This window comes from Echinops telfairi, unplaced genomic scaffold (assembly GCF_000313985.2).
Source record: "Echinops telfairi isolate 266 unplaced genomic scaffold, ASM31398v2 ScPeMD7_7;HRSCAF=31, whole genome shotgun sequence".
Classification (NCBI taxonomy): Eukaryota; Metazoa; Chordata; class Mammalia; order Afrosoricida; family Tenrecidae; genus Echinops; species Echinops telfairi.
In genome coordinates, this window is record NW_022103904.1 from 28,552,308 (window position 1) to 28,574,453 (window position 22,146).

Sequence of the window (22,146 nt, forward strand, 5' to 3'; positions counted from 1 at the left end):
CATAGAGGCTTATGATAGCTTTCTACAATAGGATGTGGGCTTGTTCACTTTTAACAAGCTACAGATATATTTAAATGTGTTGTTACTAGTTATCAAAGTTTAACCGCATCTTTAAAAGTAATGTAATTAGTGGATTTCCAGTCAAGTTTGTCAGTAATTTGAGAGAAAAACCTCAAATTGGATGTCATTGTCTTCTTTGAAAAAGGAATACAACAGAGTTTGTGATTCTGTGGATTTCCTTATGAGTAAAGTAAAACAAACTAATTAAAACTGAACACACTCTGCTCAGTGTTATTCTAGGGTTATGCCTATCGCTTGTGGAGACTTACTATGGTCACATAAACCCACGATATATAAGATTGCATGTTCAGCTAACAGTTGAAAACAAACCAGAGCATTCATGTTTAAATTATGGCTTTTATTCCCCACACTGGCTAATTTTTGTAAAGTTAAACTACAATATTAGTCATACATCTTGGTATGTGTCTTAATTATCTAATGCTGCTATAATATATTACCACAAGTGGATGGCTTTAACAAACAAATGTATTCTTTCAAAATTTAGGAGGTTAGAATTTCAAATTCAGAGTGCAGCTCTTTGTATCTTTCAGTTCTAGGAGGTTCCTGGCACTCTGTTCCTGGCTTTTCTTTCTTGAGGTTAGTGAATTCCCTTCTCTTTCCTTTCCTTTCTTATAAGATTAAAGGTGAGACAGGGCACATGCCAGAGAAATCCCCCTTATCTCATGTTAGGGTAGTGACCTGTTTATAAGGGTGTTGTATCCTATCGTAAACCCCTTAGAAATGGTTGGCCTGTTCCATCCCATCCCATCACATCCCATCCCATTATATTACATCATGAGAGGTTAGGTAACTGCCAGTTTATGTCATTAAATAACTGCCAAATCACTGAGAGTCATGGCCCAGACGAGTTGACCTATTTTGAGGGGTGACCCCTGACAGTGTGTAGTTCCATGTAGGGACATTTTATTGACATTATTGGACTCTCACTCACTTACTCATTCCCATTGAATCGTTGTCTACTCACAGCAGTCCTATAGGAGAGGGTAAAACTGCCCCTGTGAGCTTCTGAGACTGTAGCTCTCCAGGAGGAGAAAGCTCCATATGGTGATTTTGAACTGCTGATCTGCATTTAGCAAACCATCAGGTTTGTGTTAGTTTGGTGGTGAATTCTCACTCTCCACATGAAAACCCTGGGTTCAGCTCATATGTCATTGAGGGCTGGTGTGTTGCTATGATATTAAGTAGGTTTTGGCAGAATTTACCGAGATTGACTAAAAAGAAAGGTATGGATATGGTGCCTGCTCCTGGCTGGCCCTTCGACAGAGTTTGGGTTTTGTTCACTAAAGAGATGAATGTTCCAGAGGCAGTACAACATACTCCATAGCTTTTTACTTACTGCCTCTCTGAAAAACATCTCCCATCTCCTGAACTCCTGTCTCTATACACAATTTAGCCAACTAGAGAAACCATCCTGACCTAAGGATATGATTTTGTACTGCGTCCCTTTGTACTTCAGAGCCTTGCACTGCTTATTTGTAAGTTATTTGTGTCTCCTTGGCTGTATGAGCTTCAGGAGAGCAGGGCCCCTGCTGCCGAGTAGCCAGTGCCCAGATCTACAAGCATCTCTGGACAACTGAGATCCTTTGAAAAATGTACGGTAAGGGAATCTCATATTCCAGGCTTCGTTGCATGTTTGGTCTGTGGAAACAATATATGATTCCTACCATCTAGGAACCTGAAACTAAAGGAACAAACAGATAGATTATAGGGACAGTTAGAGTACCGTATATACTCAAGTATAAGCCAACCCAAATATCAGCCATGGCACCTAATTTTACCACAAAAACTGCATTAAAAATGTGCTGAAAAACTCAGCTTATACACGAGTATATACGGTAACTTTTGAGAACTTTACTTGGTCCTTTTAAAGGATGTTTATCCTCTTGCACATCTCTGAGGATTTCATTTGCCCACATGTTACATTCTTATTCTTTAATTCTATTGCCAGTCTGTTGGGAAGTTGAGATGGGGATAGAAGTTCTTAACAAGATTCCGCCTCTTGCTTTTGGCTGCTCTGTTAGCCAGCCCTGGCAGGCTACCTGGGAGTATAGAAGGAGGGTTGGGATTTCGGGTGGGAGCTGGAGATACCTTTTATGGGCAGATTCATAAAGTATGCTAAATGTGTGTTCTCTTTTATAGGATGTCCGTTCTTCTGTTTATTTAAGTGTAGTGTTTCTCTTCCATAGTGTTTAAATATTAGCCAGAGCCATTCTCTTATCTATGGTCATTCTGACTTATCTGTACTCATTTGTAAAGTGGGAGAAATAATGCCTATTTACTTATTTAACAATTACTTATTTACTTGTGAATAAAATGGTATTTGCCTTCAAGGAGTTTGTAAGGATACATGATATGTGTGTGTACAAGCACCTGATGTCTCATATAGATGGCCAAATGATCAAAAATGATTTCTTCTGTCCTTCCCACGCCTCTTGTATAAGGATTTTTAGTCTAGCTTTCTGTCTTAAAGAAAGATAAAAGAAAATTGTAATTGTTGCAGATTATTAATTATATTTTGTTTCCACCTACCTCTTTCCACAAAGGATTTGAGAGTTGTGTATTTTATATATTCTTCTGAACCTTTTGTTTTGCAAAGGATAAAGAGTACGTAGATGGAGTGAATGAATGAAGAAATGAATGATTATAAACAACATATGGGGGGGGGGAGAATCAACTACTAGTTTTTCCTAGATCCACTTTAACACAAATAATACGAAGATTTCCCCTCTATACACTGCCTATAGTTTTGAAAGTTTATTGGTAAGAGGAAATCTGACACTATCGAATTGAAACGTTTAGTAGTCCTCCTCTTTTGTGAACCTTCCCAGCAAAATGATCTTTTGTGAAAGAAATATTTTAAAATGTATGCCTGTGTGTGGTCGTTATAAAGTGAAAGTTCCTTCTCATACTTGCGTTGATCAGATAAATGGCGCTTTAATTCCCAGGAGTAATGTCCAAACCTTGGACTGCTAAAACATTTATCGTTCACTCTTATGATAGATGTAAGCACTGCTTACATCACAGAATAATGGCAGCCTGTTTTTTTAAGTTCATGAAGCAAAACTGTGACACCTGTATTGGTTATCTAAAGAAGTTGCTTTCTGCTCTTAAAAGTCCTGAGTAGATAGATGGAGGTTGGACTAGCGCATGCTCTTGACCCCCTTAATTGTTGACCTTTTTTGCACAAGTCCTCTGGTCTCCCCACCCAGAGAGCTGTCTTGGCTCATTAGGCCTTCCTTCATCATCTCAACACTGTTAAATCTTTAGGAGTTTTTGCTGTTAGTTAAAATGGTATAATATACAGACAACCTTATGTAGAAGTTCTAGAGTAAATCCAGTGTAGTCTTTTTAATCCTAGAAGGAAATAAATTTGTAGGTTTTATTTGACCCACAGATTTATTATTTATGTTCTACTCTGTCCTTCATTCCCTTCCTTCTATGAACCAGTTGCTATACCTAAAAGTTAGAAAACTATAGAACAGGCAAATTTGCATCAAACAACACTGGTCTGCACTCAGGTATAACCTCAAACTGGCACACCTCACCCCACTGTCACACTCACCTTTCCACTGTACATTGACTTTCAGTTTCATTTCATTGGTTTTTGTTTGTTTAATAATCTGTTTTTTTGTGATTCCTTAGGCTAAAACATAAAAACCCAAACCCACTGCTGTCAAGCCAATTTTAACTTACAGTGAACCTGTAGGACAGACTAGAATTGCTGCATAGGGTTTTGGAGGCTGTAGATCTTTCCGTAACAGACAGCCTCATCCTTCTCCCCAGGAATGGCTGGTGGGTTTGAACTATTGACTTTTTGATTAGCATTCCAACATTTAACTCAGTTGTACTACCAGAGCCTGTCTGAGTTGGATTTCTTTAGGCTAGAGTTTAAAAATTTGGTCATGACAAATTTTCTGGTCAAGTATGTGGATCTGTAATTGACAGGAGCTAGGAAAGAGACCAGGAATAAGGAATGAGAAGTCACTGGTGGAGCAGTGGCAGTGGCAGGCCCTGGGACCTTGTTGATGCTCCGGACTCCAAGCAATACTCATTGAAAGGACAGTTTTCTCAGCTGCCCCCTGTAGGATCCCAGAGGAGGATTGAAATGTTACCCCAAAATGGTTTATATGAGGCTTGTACTTTTCCTTTTTTGTATCTGGCCTTTGAATCACCATTGCTTATGATTCCTTACATGTGAGGGTCAGTAATTATTTGATGCCATATTTGGGTAAGTCTTGCTTCATTTTAAAGTGCCTCCATTCTTTTAAAGCATTGAAGAGCAAGGATGTCACTTGGAGGACTAAGGGTGCACCTAACTCAAGCCGTGGTATTTTCAGTTGACTCATCTGCATGTAAAAGTTAGACATTGAATAAGGAAGACCAGAGAAGAACTGATGCATTTGAATTACTGGTGGAGAATGGTGAAAGTACCATGGGCTGCTAGATCAAAGGCTTTTGAGTCCAGCTTCTTGGGTGATTTGCTCAGCATACAGATTGAACAAGTATGGTGAGAGGATTCAGCCCTGAGATGCACATCTTTTTACATTTTAAACCATGCAGTATTCCCTTGCTCTATTCACTTGATTCATGTACAGGTTCCACATGAGCACTATTAAGTGTTATAGAATCCCCATTCTTCTCAAGACTATAAATAGTTTGTTATGATTCACATAGTTGAATACTTTTGCATAGTCAGTAAAACACAAATAACTATTTTTCTGGTAGTCTATGATTTTAGCCAAGATCCGTCTGCGATTGGCAATGATATATCCCTTGTTCCACGTCCTTTTCTGAAACTGGCTTCAATTTCTGGCAACTTCCCGTCCATGTATTGCTTTAACCATTATTGAGTGATCTTCAGCAAAAGTTTACTTGCATGTGATATTAATATACTGTTTGATACTTTATGCATTCTGCGAGGTCACTTTTCTTTAGAATTAGTACACTTAGCCAGGTAGCTGTCTTCTGAATTTCTTGGTATAGTTTAGTGGGTGTTTCCAGTGCTTCATCAGCTTGTAACATTTCAGTTGGTGTTCTGTCAATTCTTAGAGCCTATTTTTCACGGATGGCCTCTGTATAGCTTGGACTTCTTCCTTCAATACCATTGGCTCTTGATCATAAGCTAACCTATGAAGTGATGTATTGTCGACTATACTATTGTTCTTTTTTTGTACAGTGACTGTGTATTCCATCCATTTTATTTTGATGTTTCCTACATCCAATGTTTTGCCCATGAGATCTTTGAAAAGTGCAACTTGAAGCCTGAATTATTTATTTATTTTTATTAAAAGATCATTTTATTGGGGGCTCTTACAACCCATAACAATCCATACATCAATTGTATCAAGCATGTATGTACATATGTTGCCATAATTCTTTTCTAGACATTTACTTTCTATTGAGCCCTTGGTATCAACTCCCCTCCTCTCCATGATCCCTTGATAAATTATAAATTATTATTTTCATATAGAAATTGGAATTCAAATATAGATCTGCCAGTAATGCCTCTCTCCCTACCATTGTGGCTGCTGATTATTCAAACCAAGTAATATCTACATGTAACATTTGCTAATTTCAGTTTACCACTTCACTTCACTCTTTCCTATAGTCTTAAATGACTCTTGACAGTTTTTTAGAAAACAGCCTGTATGCATTTACTTGTGTTTTCTTCTATAGCTCTTTTTTATATTTCATTTTATATTCTTCTAAATACTGAGCCAAATTATAGATTATTGACAGGGCTTTGAACTGCTGCTTCTTGGTGCAGTTGTGGCCAATGAAGTGAAACTGGAATGGACTAGAATGTGTAAAATGGTGCAACTGTACAAAAAGGAGGACAAGAAAATTGGTATGTCACCACTCTGCTAGAAATTTACATTTACTTTTAGACAATAAGGGCAGCATATGCATTACCTAATAACCAAGCCTCTTGAACAGAAACAGTGGTGGCCACCTCAAAGATGGTGGGGGAGTACACCACCTTGAGTGTGTGCTGCTTTCTGCAGCCCTGGCAATAATCCAGTCTCCTGCATAAGGCTCCTTAAAGGGCTCAGTATGCCTCTTCTGAGTCTCCCATTCTAGGGCTTTGACCTGGAATTTTTCCCATCCTGTCATTGTACCAGGACACCCACAAATCTTCAAATTTAGACATGGTATTGCTTGACATACTCATCTTTATCATGGAAAAAATATCATTGCATATTTGTTACTTCTGAAGTTTCTAAAATGAACTGTCCTGAACCCTACTCTTTTCTTAACTGTTGTTATTTTGTAGCAGAATTGGAAATTTGTTTTTATAGGGTGAAATCAATTAATAAGGGTATATCCTATAATACTCCATTATTGTTAACTCCAACCATGTCAGGAACCGTGATTTTAGGGTACACTATGGTGGCTGGTTCTAAAATGGTCACATAGATCTTAGAATAGTTTACCTTAAATATAATATAGTAAAATGCAATCTTTTAAAAATGAGAAAAATTTAATCTTATTACCATTGAGTCAGTTCTGACTCATAGCTACCCCATAGGCAAGGTAGAGCTGCCCCAGATACTTCCAAGCCGAACTCTTTGTGGGAATAGAAAGTCTCTGAACACTTAATTTAGCTATATACTTGTACTTCTAATGGATTTAAGAACTCCAGTTCTGTTGAATCCAGGCAATTGGAAGAATTAGTAGTTATGAGTGCTTCTTCAACTCATTCATGGGGTAGGTGCTGGTGAGCAATGCATTAACCATAATAGGAAGGAAGTTGGGGGAGGTATAGCCAGTAGAAGGTAGCAGGCATTCAGCCTAATGAGCTTGTCGTTTCTCACTGAATTGTCTAAGAACAAAATGGTTTAAGTTTCCTCTCGCCTATAGCATATCTTCTTAAATACAATCAGACATTTTAAAAAAGTAAAAGAGGAAATAACCCAAGTAATAACAGAGAAGCTGGAAAAGCAAGGTAAACACAAACAAGCAAGATAATTTGGGGGAGAACTTTATAAGCAAAGAAAGCCACAGTCAAATAGAGTCAACTGAAGTACCTGCACAACAGAAACTAGATCCTGCAGCCTGCATAGCTCAATGTGATTGGTGGAAAAGGCTGGCTCACTTGGGATAAAAGGGAAAATGGATAGATGGCACGAAGTAGCGAGCGAGTATTGCTTAGTCAGATATAGGAGTTGCTTAGTCAGATCTAGGCGTCTGGGCTCCGAGACCCTAAAAGCCAGGGGTGTGGGGCAAGAGTAGATTCTGAGGACCAAGATTAGTTGTTCAGACTTCATTTCTTGTTACTTTCTCCTGACTCTCTTTCCTTCATGCCGTTCAGATTTTCCCCAAACCTGACCTAACACGAAACTGAAATTTTACATTGAATTATGTTTTATATTCTCTGTACTTCTTTTGAGGAGGAATTGTAATACAATTCTCTCAGAGAATGCTCCTCCCCCCAATCTGGAGAACATATTTATATTTGATTTCTTCTGCCCGATCACATTGGAGTTCAGAAAAAAGATGGTTCCATTCCATCAAAAAGTCACTTACACTAAAGTTGTTTACCAAAGCTGAGGCACTGTTGCTGAAAGGTGGGCTCTGCCTGAACCAGAGTGGTCATGGTCTTGGCATCATTGTCAGTCTCCTTCACAGGATGGTGTGGTGTACGCTGTCTTTGGTGCTAATATTGCGTCTCCTTATCTGTCACCGAAGTAAATATTTGCCGTACTTAGAATGGAAGCTATTTCACTGACATTTATTTAGATTTTCCTTAAAACCATGGCAGTTATTTATGTCAACCTGTCTGCTGTCTATGAGTGGCTTCTTTGTAATAGGAGCTTATTGCTGTTTCTTCTGTGTTATAACAGCATTAGTATACTAAGTATATATTTGGGGATTACATTGAGGCTACCAGCCAGACTAATAATACACTTAGCTTTATTTTTTAAGTTCACTTTTTTTCTAGGCCTCCCTTACCTAAATGTCAACATCAAACTTCTCACTTGTAACAGATTTCCCTATCATTTAAAAAGGAAGAAAAAAGCATATAGCACAATATTTCTTTTAGTCAAACTTTCTGGAGCATAGCCAAAAAGCTACAACAAAATTTTCAGTCTGGTGAAAAGGATTTAAGGTTTCCACTAGCGTATTATTTGATAGTTTTCTCTTCTTCAGATGTATGCCTTGAGCATACTCTGTGTTTCTGATAAAGTTTGCCTCGACTTTAGTTACTTTGAAATTAATGGACAGAGATAGCCTGTAAAATATGTTGAGAAATGTGTTCCTGAAAATGTTTGTATACATAGTGTACTCATAGATATGAAAGAAGAAATTAGTCATGCAAAAGCCCCCATGTATTCACAGAGTTTCTGTTGGAGTCCCCCTTTCCTCAGTAGATGGAGTTCTGATAGCCAAAATGAAAATGTACACTGAAATACCCTACTTTTCTGCAAAAAGAAGGTGCATTTTAGTTTTTCATACTGTGCAATCCCTGCCCCTCTGCCTTTTTTATGTACTGTATATTTGCTAACATTTTTCTGACTTAATTTCTTTCTTTCTTTTTTTAAAAATTGTATTGGGGGCTCGTACAATTGTTATCACAATCCATACATCCATCCATTGTGTCAAGCACATTTGTACATTTGTTGCCATCATCATTCTCAAAACATTTGCCTTCTACTTGAGCCCTTAATATCAACTCCTCATTTTCCCCCCTCCCAACCTACTCCCCCATTTTTTCTTTATTTCAGTTTTATTATTTTTTTAATGTCCAGTGCATGTAATGTTAGTCTTTTGACTTGTTTCCTGTTGACACAGAGGTTTGATTTCCAGCAGCAGCCTGTCTCCTAGCAAGATCTCTTCTCAGCTCTGCAAACTGCTTCCCCAATATATATAGGAAGAAATCATTTTTCCACCCTAGAAACCGCCCTCACAAGGGTGGCCATTCCTAGCCCTGGAGGTACCAGAGTCTGTGCGCTGTGCATCAGAGAGGGCACACAAACAGGTGACCACCTCACTTGGGCTGTTTGCATCTCCTGCCCATGTGGACACCACAGTTGCTGCATGAGAGCATCTTGTACAGAGGCATCGCAGATCCCCGACTTAGGAACGACAAAGCCAACTGACCACTCTTGGAACTCGCTGGCCTGGGCAGCACATCCACATACCTGCACTGCCCTGCCACTTGGCAGAATCGGGGCTGGTACCTTGGGACCTGGGCATGCATACAGCTGTTTGCCCAGCCCCTCTTTGGTACAACATGTCTGGGTGCAGATTGGCTACAAGGAACTCCGTCACTCGCAGGCCCAGCTCTGAATTGCTAGAGTAAACACGGTTTTATTTTTTCATTTACTGGAGTACTTGATCAATGTAATCAAAAGTAACATTTTCAGACTATTCACTTCACATGAATGAGGCTGAAATTCACTTCTGGAAATGGCACCAGACATGGTGTATATGCATGGTTGCATTATGGCAGAACTATCATACATAATTTTATCAGTTCCAGTACTTACCTGTGTGTGCATGCTATTTGTGAAAAATCTATTGTATTTGGGCTTCTTAAGAGTAAGAGCAAATGAGGAAAGAACTAGGAGGCAAAGGGCATTTACAGAGGTCTAAATACAGGCATGCACATATGTAAATATATTTATATATGACAATGGGGAAATAGCTCTATGTGCATATATTTATAGGTGTACTATTAAGGTAGCAGATGGAGATTTGGCCTCTACTGAAGTACTCCCTCAATGCAAGAACACTTTGTTCTATTAAACTGGCATTCCATGATGCTCACCTTCCCGACACAACTGCTGAAGACAAAGTGGGTGCATAAGCAAATGTGGTGAAGAAAACTGATGGTGCCTGGCTATCAAAAGATATAGCATGTGTGTGTGGGAAAGGCAAGCCCCCCACAACTAATCACGGTTCGATTGGTGCGATTATATGGTTGAGACCTAGAAAGATTATAATAAAGTCATCGAGATCATGAGAGATAAAAGAGAGATTGAAATAATGGAGTCAGACACATTTCATGGTAGCAAGCTCACCTCAGCCCCGCTTGGTGGTCCAGGTGGAGATGGGAGACCTGAGGGCAGGTGAGAGGGTGAGGGGAAGGAGGACAAGGGGAAAGAGAACAGGGACAAGAGGACCTGAGAGGAGAGGGAGCTGAGAAGAGGCCAAGGGGGATCTTTATTGCTAACCAAGGCTTATATATCTTTGGTGGGCATGCAAACCCACTAATTACAGGTGAAGACATACGTCACAGGAAGGGGTTGCACTATAGGTTATACAGCAATGAGGGGGATTGGGGGTATACATGTGACAAGATGGGCGGATCCTAGATTCAGGATGGCAACCTAACTTTGGATGTCACTGAGCAGGTTTGACCTGTTCTCTGGATGTCCATAGAAACCATTATCAGTAAGGTGTAAACTCCACCAGACTACTAATGGTCACAAACCTTTAGGGAGAAGTAGCCCATTGTCTTTAACAGCAGGGAGTGGGCCCCTCTTGTGGTGGGACAGACAGTAGTCTGGCAGCTGACTGACTGCCTTCAGGGAGGTAACTTGACAATCATTTACCATTAGCTGCAAGCAGTGTCCCAAGTCTAACATATATTTGGAGGAGACAATTTGGGAGATACCTTTCTGTTTCCCACACATGTGGGATCTTAAAGCTTGAAGATAAACAGGGTGCCATCAAGCTGAGAAGCAACAAAGCCGACATGGAAGAAACACACCAGGCTGTGTGATCATGAGGTCTCGATGGGATCAGGTATCAGGCATCAAAGAACAAAAAATCATATCATTGTGAATGTCTCTGGGCAACTGGACATTCCTAACAGAAGGGTCTTGAGGAGTAGACCAGCCAATCAGGGTGCAGTATAGCGGCCGATGAGACATACAACTGTCCTCTAGTTCTTTAATGCTTCCTCCTCCTCACTATCATGATCCCAATTCTACCTTACAAATCTGGCTAGACCAGAGCGTATACACTGGTACAGATAGAGCTGGAAACACACGGAATCCAGGACAGATAAACCCCTCAGGACCAATAATGAGAGTAGTGATACAAGGAGGATAAGGAGAAAGGTGGGGGAGAAATGGGGAACTGATCACAGTGATCTACATATAACCCCCTCCCCAAGGGGATGGACAGCAGAAAAGTGGGTGAAGGGAGACATCGGACAGTGTAAGATATGACAAAATAATAACATAATTTATCAAGGGTTCATGGAGGAGAGAGGGGAAAATGAGCTGATACCAAGGGCTCAAGTAGAAAGAAAATGTTTTGAGAATGATGATGGCAACAAGTGTACAAATGTGCTTGACAAAATGGGTGGATGTATGGATTGTGATAAGCGGAGTACAAGCCCCCAATAAAATGATTTTTAAAAAGAAAAACAAAGATTTGATAGTGTGCAGATTCTAAGTGTTTAGCTTGATGTTTGTTTGTCTAGCTAGACACCATGGAAGCACTACTAACTTATCAAGATAAAGAGCATTTTTACCACTTTCAAAAAAAAAGTAAGAGCAAATGCTCAGAGAGAAACCTAGACTTTTTCCTATGTGTTACTTATGTGTCTCATGTGACCAGTGCTCACTAGTTTTGTTCTGCAACTTCTTGATACTTCTTGGACTTACAGATTTTACTATTGTAATTTTTTTTAATAATAACATTTTTTTTAAATGGAAAAGACTTTATCCGAATTCATCAGCTGTATGTTTAGCACTTATTAGGTTCCCTCAACTTGTTACAAAGCTCGCCTTTTGGGGCTCACCTTCCTTCTTTGATCCCCTGTTTCCAGGATCCTGTGTCTTCTCCCTTCCAGAGATATGCCCTCATTTTGGAGGTGCACTTCTTCCCATAGTTATGCTTGAAAATACTACTTCTCTCCCCTTTTTCACCTGTTGAGCAGTTTGGCAGAGAAGAGGATTTTAGACTTTGCAATTCTGAGAGTACTATAATTCATTTTCATTCCTAATCAAAGAACAGACCCCATCGTTGCCTGAAGAACGTCAGGACTGAGTTTCTGGTGACCTCCATTAGAAGGTCAGACTCAATGCCCTGAGAAATGAGTAGGCTCACCAGGGCACATCCAGCCCTTGGCCTTCGTACACCTTAGATGCCACTCCCTTTTTGGTTCTTAAGCCATACTTGGAGATTTTTCTCCTTTCTACTCTTACTGTTTCTGTTTTTTGGTTGTATAGACAATAATATATAGAAAAAGAAAGCAGGTCTTAAAAATGTTTGTTTTCTGTTGTGTAGTAATTGCCAATGGCTCAGAAAAATTGCTGTTCATGGGCAAATAAATTAATCAATTGAAAGCCAATCACTCTTAATCAAAGTTGGTGTTTAACAAAAAATACAACATACAAATGAAAGAAACAGGATTAGCAACAAGAGAAAAATCCACAATCCCAAACCACCAAACAAAAGCTCCGTAGCCATCTAGTCCATTCTACTGCACAGCAACAGCAACTCACAGGGCGGCGGGAACTGCCCCACAGGGTTTTCAAGGCTGTGATCATTCCAGAAGGGCTCCTAAGCACACATGAAATGGCTCAGGTGTTTTGAGAGTTTGTCTAGGTTTCTCTCCTAACCTGAGGGCCCAAAGACGCCATTTTGACTGGTGGATCTCCAGCGTCTTTCCTCTAAAGAGCAGAGGTGTGAGAGCACAGGAGCAGCCCTGCAGTTGCTGGCCCTCACTTGAGCATGCCTTTCCTGAGTCCTCCAGCACCAGGCCCGATACTGGCGCTGGAGACACAGGGCCCAGCACAGCGGGCCTGTTCTGCTGCACGGAGTCCGGGGAAAGCAGCAGGCTTTAAAATAGTTTCAGGGTATATGCCCAACTACCTTTCAGGATCTTGCTTTCAACCCTTGCAGCCTGTCCTTCTAGACCCAATCAACCAACTGTAGCTTGCAAGCCGTATGCTACTTTTTCGGTATGTACATGGGGTTCTGAAATAAAATTGAAAATGAAAATGAAACTTAGTTTCATTTATAATTTTTTCCCCTTTATTAATAATTTTACTGGGGGCTCTTACAAATCTTATAACAATCCATCATTCAATTTTATTAAGCACGCTTGTACAGAAGTTGCCATCAACATTTCCCAAATATTTTCTTTCTGCTTGACACTTTGGTATCAGCTCCCATTTTCATGAATCCTTGATCAATTATATATTATCATTATTGTTATTTCATGTCTTATACTGTCCCTTGTCTCCCTGTACCCACATTTTCCATTGTTCATTCCCCTAGGGGGACATTCATAAACATTTTAAAGAATATTATTCAGATAGTGGTGATTTCATTGGTTTGTAAATATATATCTATATCTATCTATCTATCTATGGACATCATTTTAAAGAATATTATTCAGATAGTGGTGATTTCATTGGTTTGTAAACATGTATATATATGGCCGTCACATTAGTTTAAGTTGTTGTAAGGGGCAGGATCGGCTCTTCGACCTCGTTTGCCGACCCTTTTCTAGACCATAAGCCTCTTCCTGCCTGTGAGTGGATTGTCCTTTTCTCACACTCCCTAGTGGGCTGCCGCACCACACGCTTGGAGGTCTCCTTTTGGCGCCACAGGACTGTGCTTTTTTCCTGTGGATGACCCCTTCAGGGCTCTTCTAGATCAGCTGCTGTTCCCAGTAGTGCCAATGCTCAAGTAGGGAACCAGGACACGTTCACAGGCCTGATGGGATTGCAGGCAGTAGGGGATTCTGTGTCAGGTATGCTTATGTGATAGACTGTGAGCTCGAGTTTACTATCTTTATGGAAAATCTATTTTATAATTCTGTTTATCCTTCAGATTTATATTGGTTAACTCTTGTTATTGATGAAATTTATTTTTATTTAAGCAGTTTTTATCTATAAATCTTCTAATTGCATTGAACTGCTGTTGAGTAGGGTTTTTGTGGCTCATTTAAAAACCTTTCCTAACATTTTGTATTTCTTAGAGTATCCAAGCATATAAGTGAGTTAAAGAATAGAAGCACATTTAGTCTGTAATGCTAAAGTAGTAATCTTTTTATTTTCTTAACAGATGCAGCAGCTTTTTTATGAGAATTATGAACAGAACAAAAAAGGTTACATCAGAGATCTCCATAACAGTAAAATTCACCGAGCCATCACATTACACCCCAACAAAAACCCGCCCTACCAGTACAGGCTTCACAGCTACATGCTTAGTCGCAAAATAGCTGAGCTTCGTCATCGCACGATACAGCTCCACCGAGAAATTGTCCTGATGAGCAAATATAGTAACACTGCGGTTCACAAAGAAGATCTCCAGCTGGGAATTTCTCCATCCTTTATGCGGTTCCAGCCCCGGCAGCGGGAGGAGATTTTGGAGTGGGAGTTTCTTACTGGAAAGTATTTATATTCAACGGCAGATGGTCAGCCGCCTCGGAGAGGAATGGACTCAGCCCAGAGAGAAGCCTTGGACGACATTGTCATGCAGGTCATGGAAATGATCAATGCCAATGCCAAGACCAGGGGCCGTATTATTGACTTTAAGGAGATACAATATGGCTATCGCAGAGTTAATCCCATGTACGGGGCTGAGTACATCCTGGACTTGCTGCTTCTGTACAAGAAACACAAAGGAAAGAAGATGACGGTCCCTGTGAGGCGGCACGCCTACTTACAACAGACCTTCAGTAAGATCCAGTTTGTGGAACACGAGGAGCTGGATATAAAGGAGTTGGCTGACAAAATTAACCAAGAATCTGGATCCTTATCCTTTCTCTCAAATTCCCTGAAGAAGCTTGTTCCATTTCAGCTTCCTGGGTCAAAAAATGTGCACAAGGAGCCCAAAGAGAAGAAAATAAACATATTGGTTCCCTTATCTGGACGCTTTGACATGTTTGTGAGATTCATGGGAAATTTTGAAAAGACATGTCTCATGCAAAATCAAAATGTCAAGCTTGTTGTTCTGCTTTTTAATTCTGACTCCAATCCTGACAAAGCTAAACAAGTTGAACTGATGAGAGATTACCGAGCTAAGTATCCTAAGGCTGATATGCAGATTCTGCCTGTGTCTGGAGACTTCTCACGAGCTCTAGCCCTTGAAGTGGGATCTTCTCAGTTTAATAATGAATCTTTGCTCTTCTTTTGTGATGTTGACCTTGTGTTCACTACAGAATTCCTTCAGCGATGTCGAGCAAATACAGTTCTGGGTCAACAAATATACTTTCCCATCATCTTTAGCCAGTACGATCCAAAGATTGTTTATAGTGGGAACGTTCCCAGCGGCAATCATTTTGTCTTTACTAAAAAGACCGGATTCTGGAGAAACTATGGCTTTGGCATTACTTGTATTTATAAAGGTGATCTTGTTCGAGTGGGCAGCTTTGATGTTTCCATCCAGGGCTGGGGGCTCGAAGATGTAGACCTCTTCAACAAAGTGGTGCAGGCAGGTTTGAAGACATTTAGAAGCCAAGAAGTAGGAGTAGTTCATGTCCATCATCCTGTATTTTGTGATCCCAATCTTGATCCCAAGCAGTACAAGATGTGCTTGGGTTCCAAAGCCTCAACATATGGGTCCACACAGCAGTTGGCTGAAATGTGGCTAGAAAAAAACGATCCAAGTTACAGCAAAAGTAATTACAATGGCTCAGTGAGGACAGCCTAGTGTCCAGCTCTGCTGGAAAAAGACATTTTTAATTACCTAATTTATTTTTCAGAGACATTTTGTATGACCCAGTTTTGAAGCCCATACAAGGATATATTTTACAAGTGATTTTTTTTACAAGACTTCTTTAAGATTGAGCTTTTTGAACAAAATTGTGATCAATGTTTACCTTTGAACACATCTTTTTGCTGAACATTATGGAGTAGACCTGTTTAACTATGACTTGAAATAGACCCAATGAACCAGCTTTGTCACATTTTCTTTCCAGATCCCTTTGCAACGGTCTTAGGGCAGAAAACGTGAACATCCCTGCAAAGTATTATTGTAATAAAACTTTGTGACTCTAGTAAATGTTCTGTTGTGACTGTCAACATTGCACAGATTCTATCTTGTCTTTTTTTACAAGGATTTTTACTTTTTTAAAAGACCATTTTATGTTCCAGTTGTAATATAAGGAAATAAGATAAAACTTGTATCGTCATCCTTGGAAGGGCTTTGCAAAGTTGAGTATTTTCCCCAATGCTGTGCTCCACTGTGGTCATTGCCATTTTGAAAGCAAGGGGGGTAAGGAAAGCACACCATGGTAGATGGGGTTGTAATCATAATTTGTTTGGCCTAAATGGACCTGGTTTTGAATTTCAAGAAGGAATTGTCGTTTTCCCCTCTTTATAACCCCTGTCTTTAAAGTAAAATATTAACATTTAGAATGCCAAGAAGAACTATTGTAATAAATAGAACGATGTAAGCTTATAAGCAAATGAAAGTGTTGCGGGGAAACATACCTGGTTTTGCTTAGTTCATCCTGTCTCTGTTATGTTGGTGGAGATGGCCATTCTGTAATCACTGTTTTGTTTTATCCTTCGAAAGTACCTTTAATTTATTTAATGTTCATTTTGTAGTGCTCTGCCATCTCTGGACTGCCTGTTAGTTACTAGTATTCGTGTGTATCACTGTTTAGTATGTTTGATTTTCAGTGAACTGATCTCCAAAGATTTTCTTTAGTAAATGATTTCCTTCCCCTTCTTAATTTTTATATTCTTTATTGTTTTACTAAATATTAAGTGTTCTTAGACTCTGGTGCTCACAAGTTTTGGGAGGCAAAAGTAAAATTAATCTGTCATTACTCCAGAAGTTTGTTTTAAACTCACAGATCAAATGTGCCTTACTATTTTTTCCCCCATTTAGAAGTCAAACAATGGTAGAATTGCCATTTTAATCTACATCATTGGAGATCTACTTAATTGTAAATAGTGTATTGCTCATTTGGAAAAATAAACCAGTGAACAATATTTTTCTATTGCACTTTTCTGAAACATTTGTCTCATTATTGCTATTTGGAGAGTGAAACACTTCAGCACTGATTCACTAATGTTTGTCAAGTGACTTGAGGGAAATTGTTATGTGCTCTGTTGTTTGGAAGTGGGATGAAACGAACTTTGAGTGCTTCTTCTCCTTTCCCTTCTTTTCATAGCACGAACCTGCCTTTGGTTTGTTGGCTCAAAGTGTTCCAGAGCATGGCTTTCCAGCCAGGGCCAAGGACCTTCCAGAGTACTTGATACAAACTAACTTCTTGGGCCCTTTTGAGACCCACTGGATGGGTCAGAATCTACATTTTTACCAGTGCCCCCAAGGGTGTTGGGTATACTAAGCTCTGCACCTTCTTAGCATGGTCTAGCTACTGGGTGAACTCTCTACGAGTAACTGTGTGCAGTCACTATATTATAGTTAGTATGTAATTGAGTGGTCATACAAGGTATTGAGCCTTTTGTGCAAGACAATTAAACTCCAGAAGAGGCATGTATAGTATGATGACCATTAGATTTCAGGATAATTACATTGTGTTCACAGTAAATTGTTATAATTCAGCCTGATTGCCATTTACATTGCAGAGAGTATTTCATGTTCTTTGGGAAAGAACACTTTATTTTTCAGTAAAGAAAACATCATAATGACAAATTATCTCTTAATATAAAAACCAACTCTGCCATTGTGTCAATGCTGACTCATGGTAACCCTATAGGACAGAGCAGAACTGCTCTGTGAGTTTCTGAGACTATTTTTCTGTAACTCTTTAAAGAGGAGTAGAAAGCCCTATCTTTTCCCCCACAGAGCAGCTGGTGGTTTCAAACTGCTGAACTTTTGGATCACAGCCCAATGCATAGCCTCCATGCTCCCAGGGCTCCTAACTTAAAATAACAGCAGGACTTTAGGACAAAGTGTGAGGTAATTAAGCTTAAGGGTCTGTCTAGCATCTGGATGACACTTAACTCGCCATTTCCTCTCCCCGCCCCTCGTTCTTATGGAAGTCTTCTACCTCTCCTGATAATCCTTCATTTATGGGAGCCTCCCCAGGACTCTGGCTTCACAATAACTGTCTTTAGTTCCTCTTCTGGTATTACCTCTGTGCCCAGCAGTCTCCAAGGTCCCCTCTCCAACCCATCCTCCAGTACCTCCACAAGGAAGGGCACAGGGTATTAGAGTAGATGATAGGAAGTGAATCCCTTTAGAAAAATTACACCACTAGTGACAAAAAGGTGGGGGCCAAACAGGTGCCAAATGTCCCACTTACCAAAAATACGATGCTGTTCTATCATCCCTCATACCAACTACTACGTCTCCCCTTAGTATATTCTCATGTCACACCAAAAAAAGCTCACAGCCATTGAGTTGATTCATTGCAACCCTACAGGGCAGGGTAGAACTGCCTTCATCTCAGAGTTCTGAGACGAATTCTTTATGGGTGTAAAAATCTCCATCTTTCTCCTGGGGAATAGCTGATGGTTTCGAACTGCTGGCTTTGTAGTTAGCAGCCCGACCCATAGCCACTACACCACCAGGCTCTTCTCATGTCCCAAGGTTCTGCAATTCAATTCAGTGCCTACACAGAACTTAAAGGAAATTACTAGCATAGTTGTTGGCGCTAGCAAGTCCAAATCCAAAGTTCAGCTATCTGTCTGGAGGATCCTCCTCCATAAGATTACGGAAGCTAGTGAAATCGGGGTAGGTGGTAGGTCACAACTCAAGATCCAAGAACCTAAGATTGGACAGAGAGAGGTAAGAAGATAGATGCAGGACCCAAAGGATGCTGTTTGTGGTTGGTGGAGTGGTATGTTATGTAAAAGAGTGAACTTTATATCAAGAAAATGACCCAGCCTAGTCGACAGACCACATGGTATCCGAGACCCTTCTAGACTCCTGCAGCTGGCAGTTCATGAAGCAGGAGGGCAAAGCTGGACACTGGGAGATACAGGTTGATGGGTGCAGGGAAGCATGGGTCCAAGGTCCGTAGGAACATGGCAGGACACTAACAGCTCCCAAAGTTGGCAGACCACATGACTAACCTAATCACAGATGGGGTGTGGTAAAATTGACTCCTAGAATTACTCTTAGCTCAAGGGTCTTCCTGACCCTGAAAATGCTCAGGGAGCCTCACCTCGCACCTGGCCTTCCCCAGTCTAGCATCAGCCCTAGTCCCCCACCATTCAGAGCACTTCCTACAGCTGCTTTGAGTTTGTGGATGTGACAGCCTATCTCTGGGCTTTTCGCTGTTACCTGGAATTCTCCAGTATGACTCAAATGACGAATCTCATTCACTCTGCAGGACCCAACATCCCCAGCCCTCCCAACCTGGGCAGCTTCTCTCCATGCCTCCACCACGCACACATGCTTTGTCCACTTTTAATACTGCTCTGTGCCCTTTGTGGAGGGACTGCAGTTGTAATCATGTAATCAGGTGGTCTCGCTCCTGGATTGTATTTGTGAGTCCCTTGAGGGTATGACTGGATTGCTTGTTCCTCATGTTCACCCATTCTGAGCACTTGTGTCTGTGAAGCAATTGGACCTACACTCCCCCCAGGCCGTACTTCATTCCCCATTTGTGTGCCTAATGAATGCCCTTCCACCATGTCATCTGCTGGCTGGGGCATCCCCCTCATTGTATGGGACTTGACTGTGCACCTATCATTTATGGCCTAGAAATAATGCCCCTTTCCCTTAAACTGACCCCCTAGCTGGCACAGTGCTCAGCTACGAATCAAAAGGGAGGGATCCCCGGTGGTATTGGTTACTATTCAACTGTGACCTGCAAGATTGGCAGTTCGAACCACCAGGTGCAAAAAGGGAGAAAGACGGGGCTGTCTACTGTAAACAGTCTGGGAAATTCACAGGGGGAAAGCTCTACCGTGTCCTATTGGAGCACTGTGAGTACACATTGACTTACCAGTGAATTCGTTTGAGAGGTACTTTGGAAGAAAGGTCTGATCATACGAAAAATCAGCCCTTGAGAAGTGTGGAGCACGGTTCTATTCTGACATGGGGTTGCCATGAGTTGGAATCAATTTGACCACAATTGATTTTGATTTATTATTTTCTGTCGAATTCTGGAAGTTTTTGTTATTTCCTACCTTTTTTGTTGTTTTAAACTTAATATCCTATATATTTTTAAAGTGTTTGAAGTTTAAAACATTGCCATGAAGTTTTCAATATATATAAATGGAATATATAAAACAACTACAGAGTAAATGGGAACATAGGGACATGGAAAAACCCAAACTCATGACTCATTGCCCTCCAGGCGATGCTGATTCAGGAAGCCAATGGGACAGGTAGGCCCGCCCCTGTGAGTTTCTCAGACTGTCACTCTGGCGGAGTAGAAAGCCCTCCTGTCCTTCGCCCTCGGGCCAGTGGGTGATTTCAGATAGTCCAATGCCTGATGACTATGCCACCAGCTCCTAAAGGGACATCCAAGGGCATCCCTCCAAAGAAAGGAGTCACCAACGCAAGCTATGTATTTAATTTTTTTTTTTTTAACAGAATAACCTTATCACCTTCAAAGTACTCTCCATTGCACTTAATACATTTGCCAGATCTGCGATTCCATTCTTGGAAACATTTTTCAAACTCTTCTGTTTGGATGACTGACAGCACTTCCCTGGTTTTTTTTCTTTTCTTCGCCTTTATGTTGTCAAATCCCTGTCTTTTCATGCCCTTCATTTGAGGAAACAGAAAGCCTCACGGAGTGAGGTCAGGTAAGTCAGGTACATGGGGCAAGGGAGGCATGCTGGTTTCTGCCAGAAACTGGTGCACTAAGATGGCTGCATGAATAGGTGCATTGTTGTGGCAAAACCAGCCCCTGTCTGCCACAAATCAGGTCTTTTTTTTGTTGCACACTGTTGCACAATCTTTTCAGAACCTCTAAACAGGAAGCTTGATTAACAGTCTGACCTGGTGGAACCAACTCCAAATGCACGATTCCCCTCACAATCAAAAGAACAAATGAGCATTGTCTTGATTTTTAAAAAAATCATTTTATTGAGGGCTCTTACAGCTCCTATCACAATCCATACGTATATCCATGTGTCACGCATATTTATGCATAGGTTGTCATCATTTTCAAAACATTTTCTTTCTTCTTGAGCCTTTGGTATCAGCTCATTTTTACCCTTCCCCCAACCTGATTTCATTGATGTGTTTTTTGGGGGGTGAGGTGACAGTGTCTTCCACTGGTTTGATTGGTGCTTGCTTTCTGGGCTGTAAGAGTAGCACCATGTCTCTTCACCAGTAATGACCTTGGGGGGAAAAGTCTGGGTCACTTCAGAGCTGTTCTTCAAAGCATGGCATGTTTACACTCGATGCTCTTTTTCCTGGCCAGTCAGAACCTTTCTCATTCCCTGATCTTCCGTTCAGATCCTCTGAACTGAGCTCCAAGATAGTCCAGACAACTTCCCCATCTCTTCAAGGTCTTTTGTCAGTCTTCAAGCACAAGTGCACCGATTTTGTCCACACCTTCTATGTTCTGGTGTGCAGAACAAGGTTTGTCATCAATCGACATTTCACCATTTTTGAAATGAGAAAACCACTCATACACTTGAGTTTTTTCCATAACTCTTTGTGAGCCATGTTCAACATCACAACAGTTTCTGCAGCATTTTCCCCCCGAAAAGGAAGCAGAATTTCACAGCCACGTGCTGTCCTCTGAATCAGCCATCACAAAAAAATGAGGTTCAAGCTAAACTGTTTTTACAAAAATTTCACTGTGACCAGAGAGAACCTTCCCAGAAGACCCCAGTAGGTGCACTAACTCATTGAGTTGCTCGATGCTCGTCAACTCCGAAAGCTCCACCCAGCAGAGCTTTCGTCCCCTTTGGAGGGAGTACCTCCTTGTATATGGCAGCTTTTACAAAAACACTTAAAAATAATGAGTGAGTTTGTGGTGAAAGTTTTTATCAACTAGGTTCCCCTTTGGTAATTTTCACACAAACTAGTGATACAAGTTACATTTACCATAATGTGCCAGCCTTCTTGCTAATTATGTTCTGTTTTTTCCATTTCCACTACACTAGCTTCCCTGCCCTTACCATCTCAGAATCTTTGCTTTTGAAAATTGTTGACCTTTTGACCTCATATTGCTAGTTTTTCAGTAAGGTACTCCTCTTACTGGTA

The 22,146-nt window shown here is 40.7% G+C and overlaps 1 protein-coding gene and 1 pseudogene across 1 annotated transcript in view; both read left to right on the plus strand.

Moving 5' to 3' along the window:
• Positions 1 to 17,007, plus strand: part of CHSY1 (chondroitin sulfate synthase 1) — a 136,530-nt gene extending 119,523 nt beyond the window's left edge. The window contains exon 6 of the mRNA XM_030884481.2: positions 14,116 to 17,007. Coding sequence (XP_030740341.2) covers positions 14,116 to 15,705 — 1,590 coding nt within the window. The 3' untranslated portion in view covers positions 15,706 to 17,007. The remainder of the gene's footprint in view (positions 1 to 14,115) is intronic.
• Positions 17,008 to 17,513: 506 nt separating this feature from the next.
• Positions 17,514 to 22,146, plus strand: part of LOC101663595 — a 22,609-nt pseudogene continuing 17,976 nt past the window's right edge.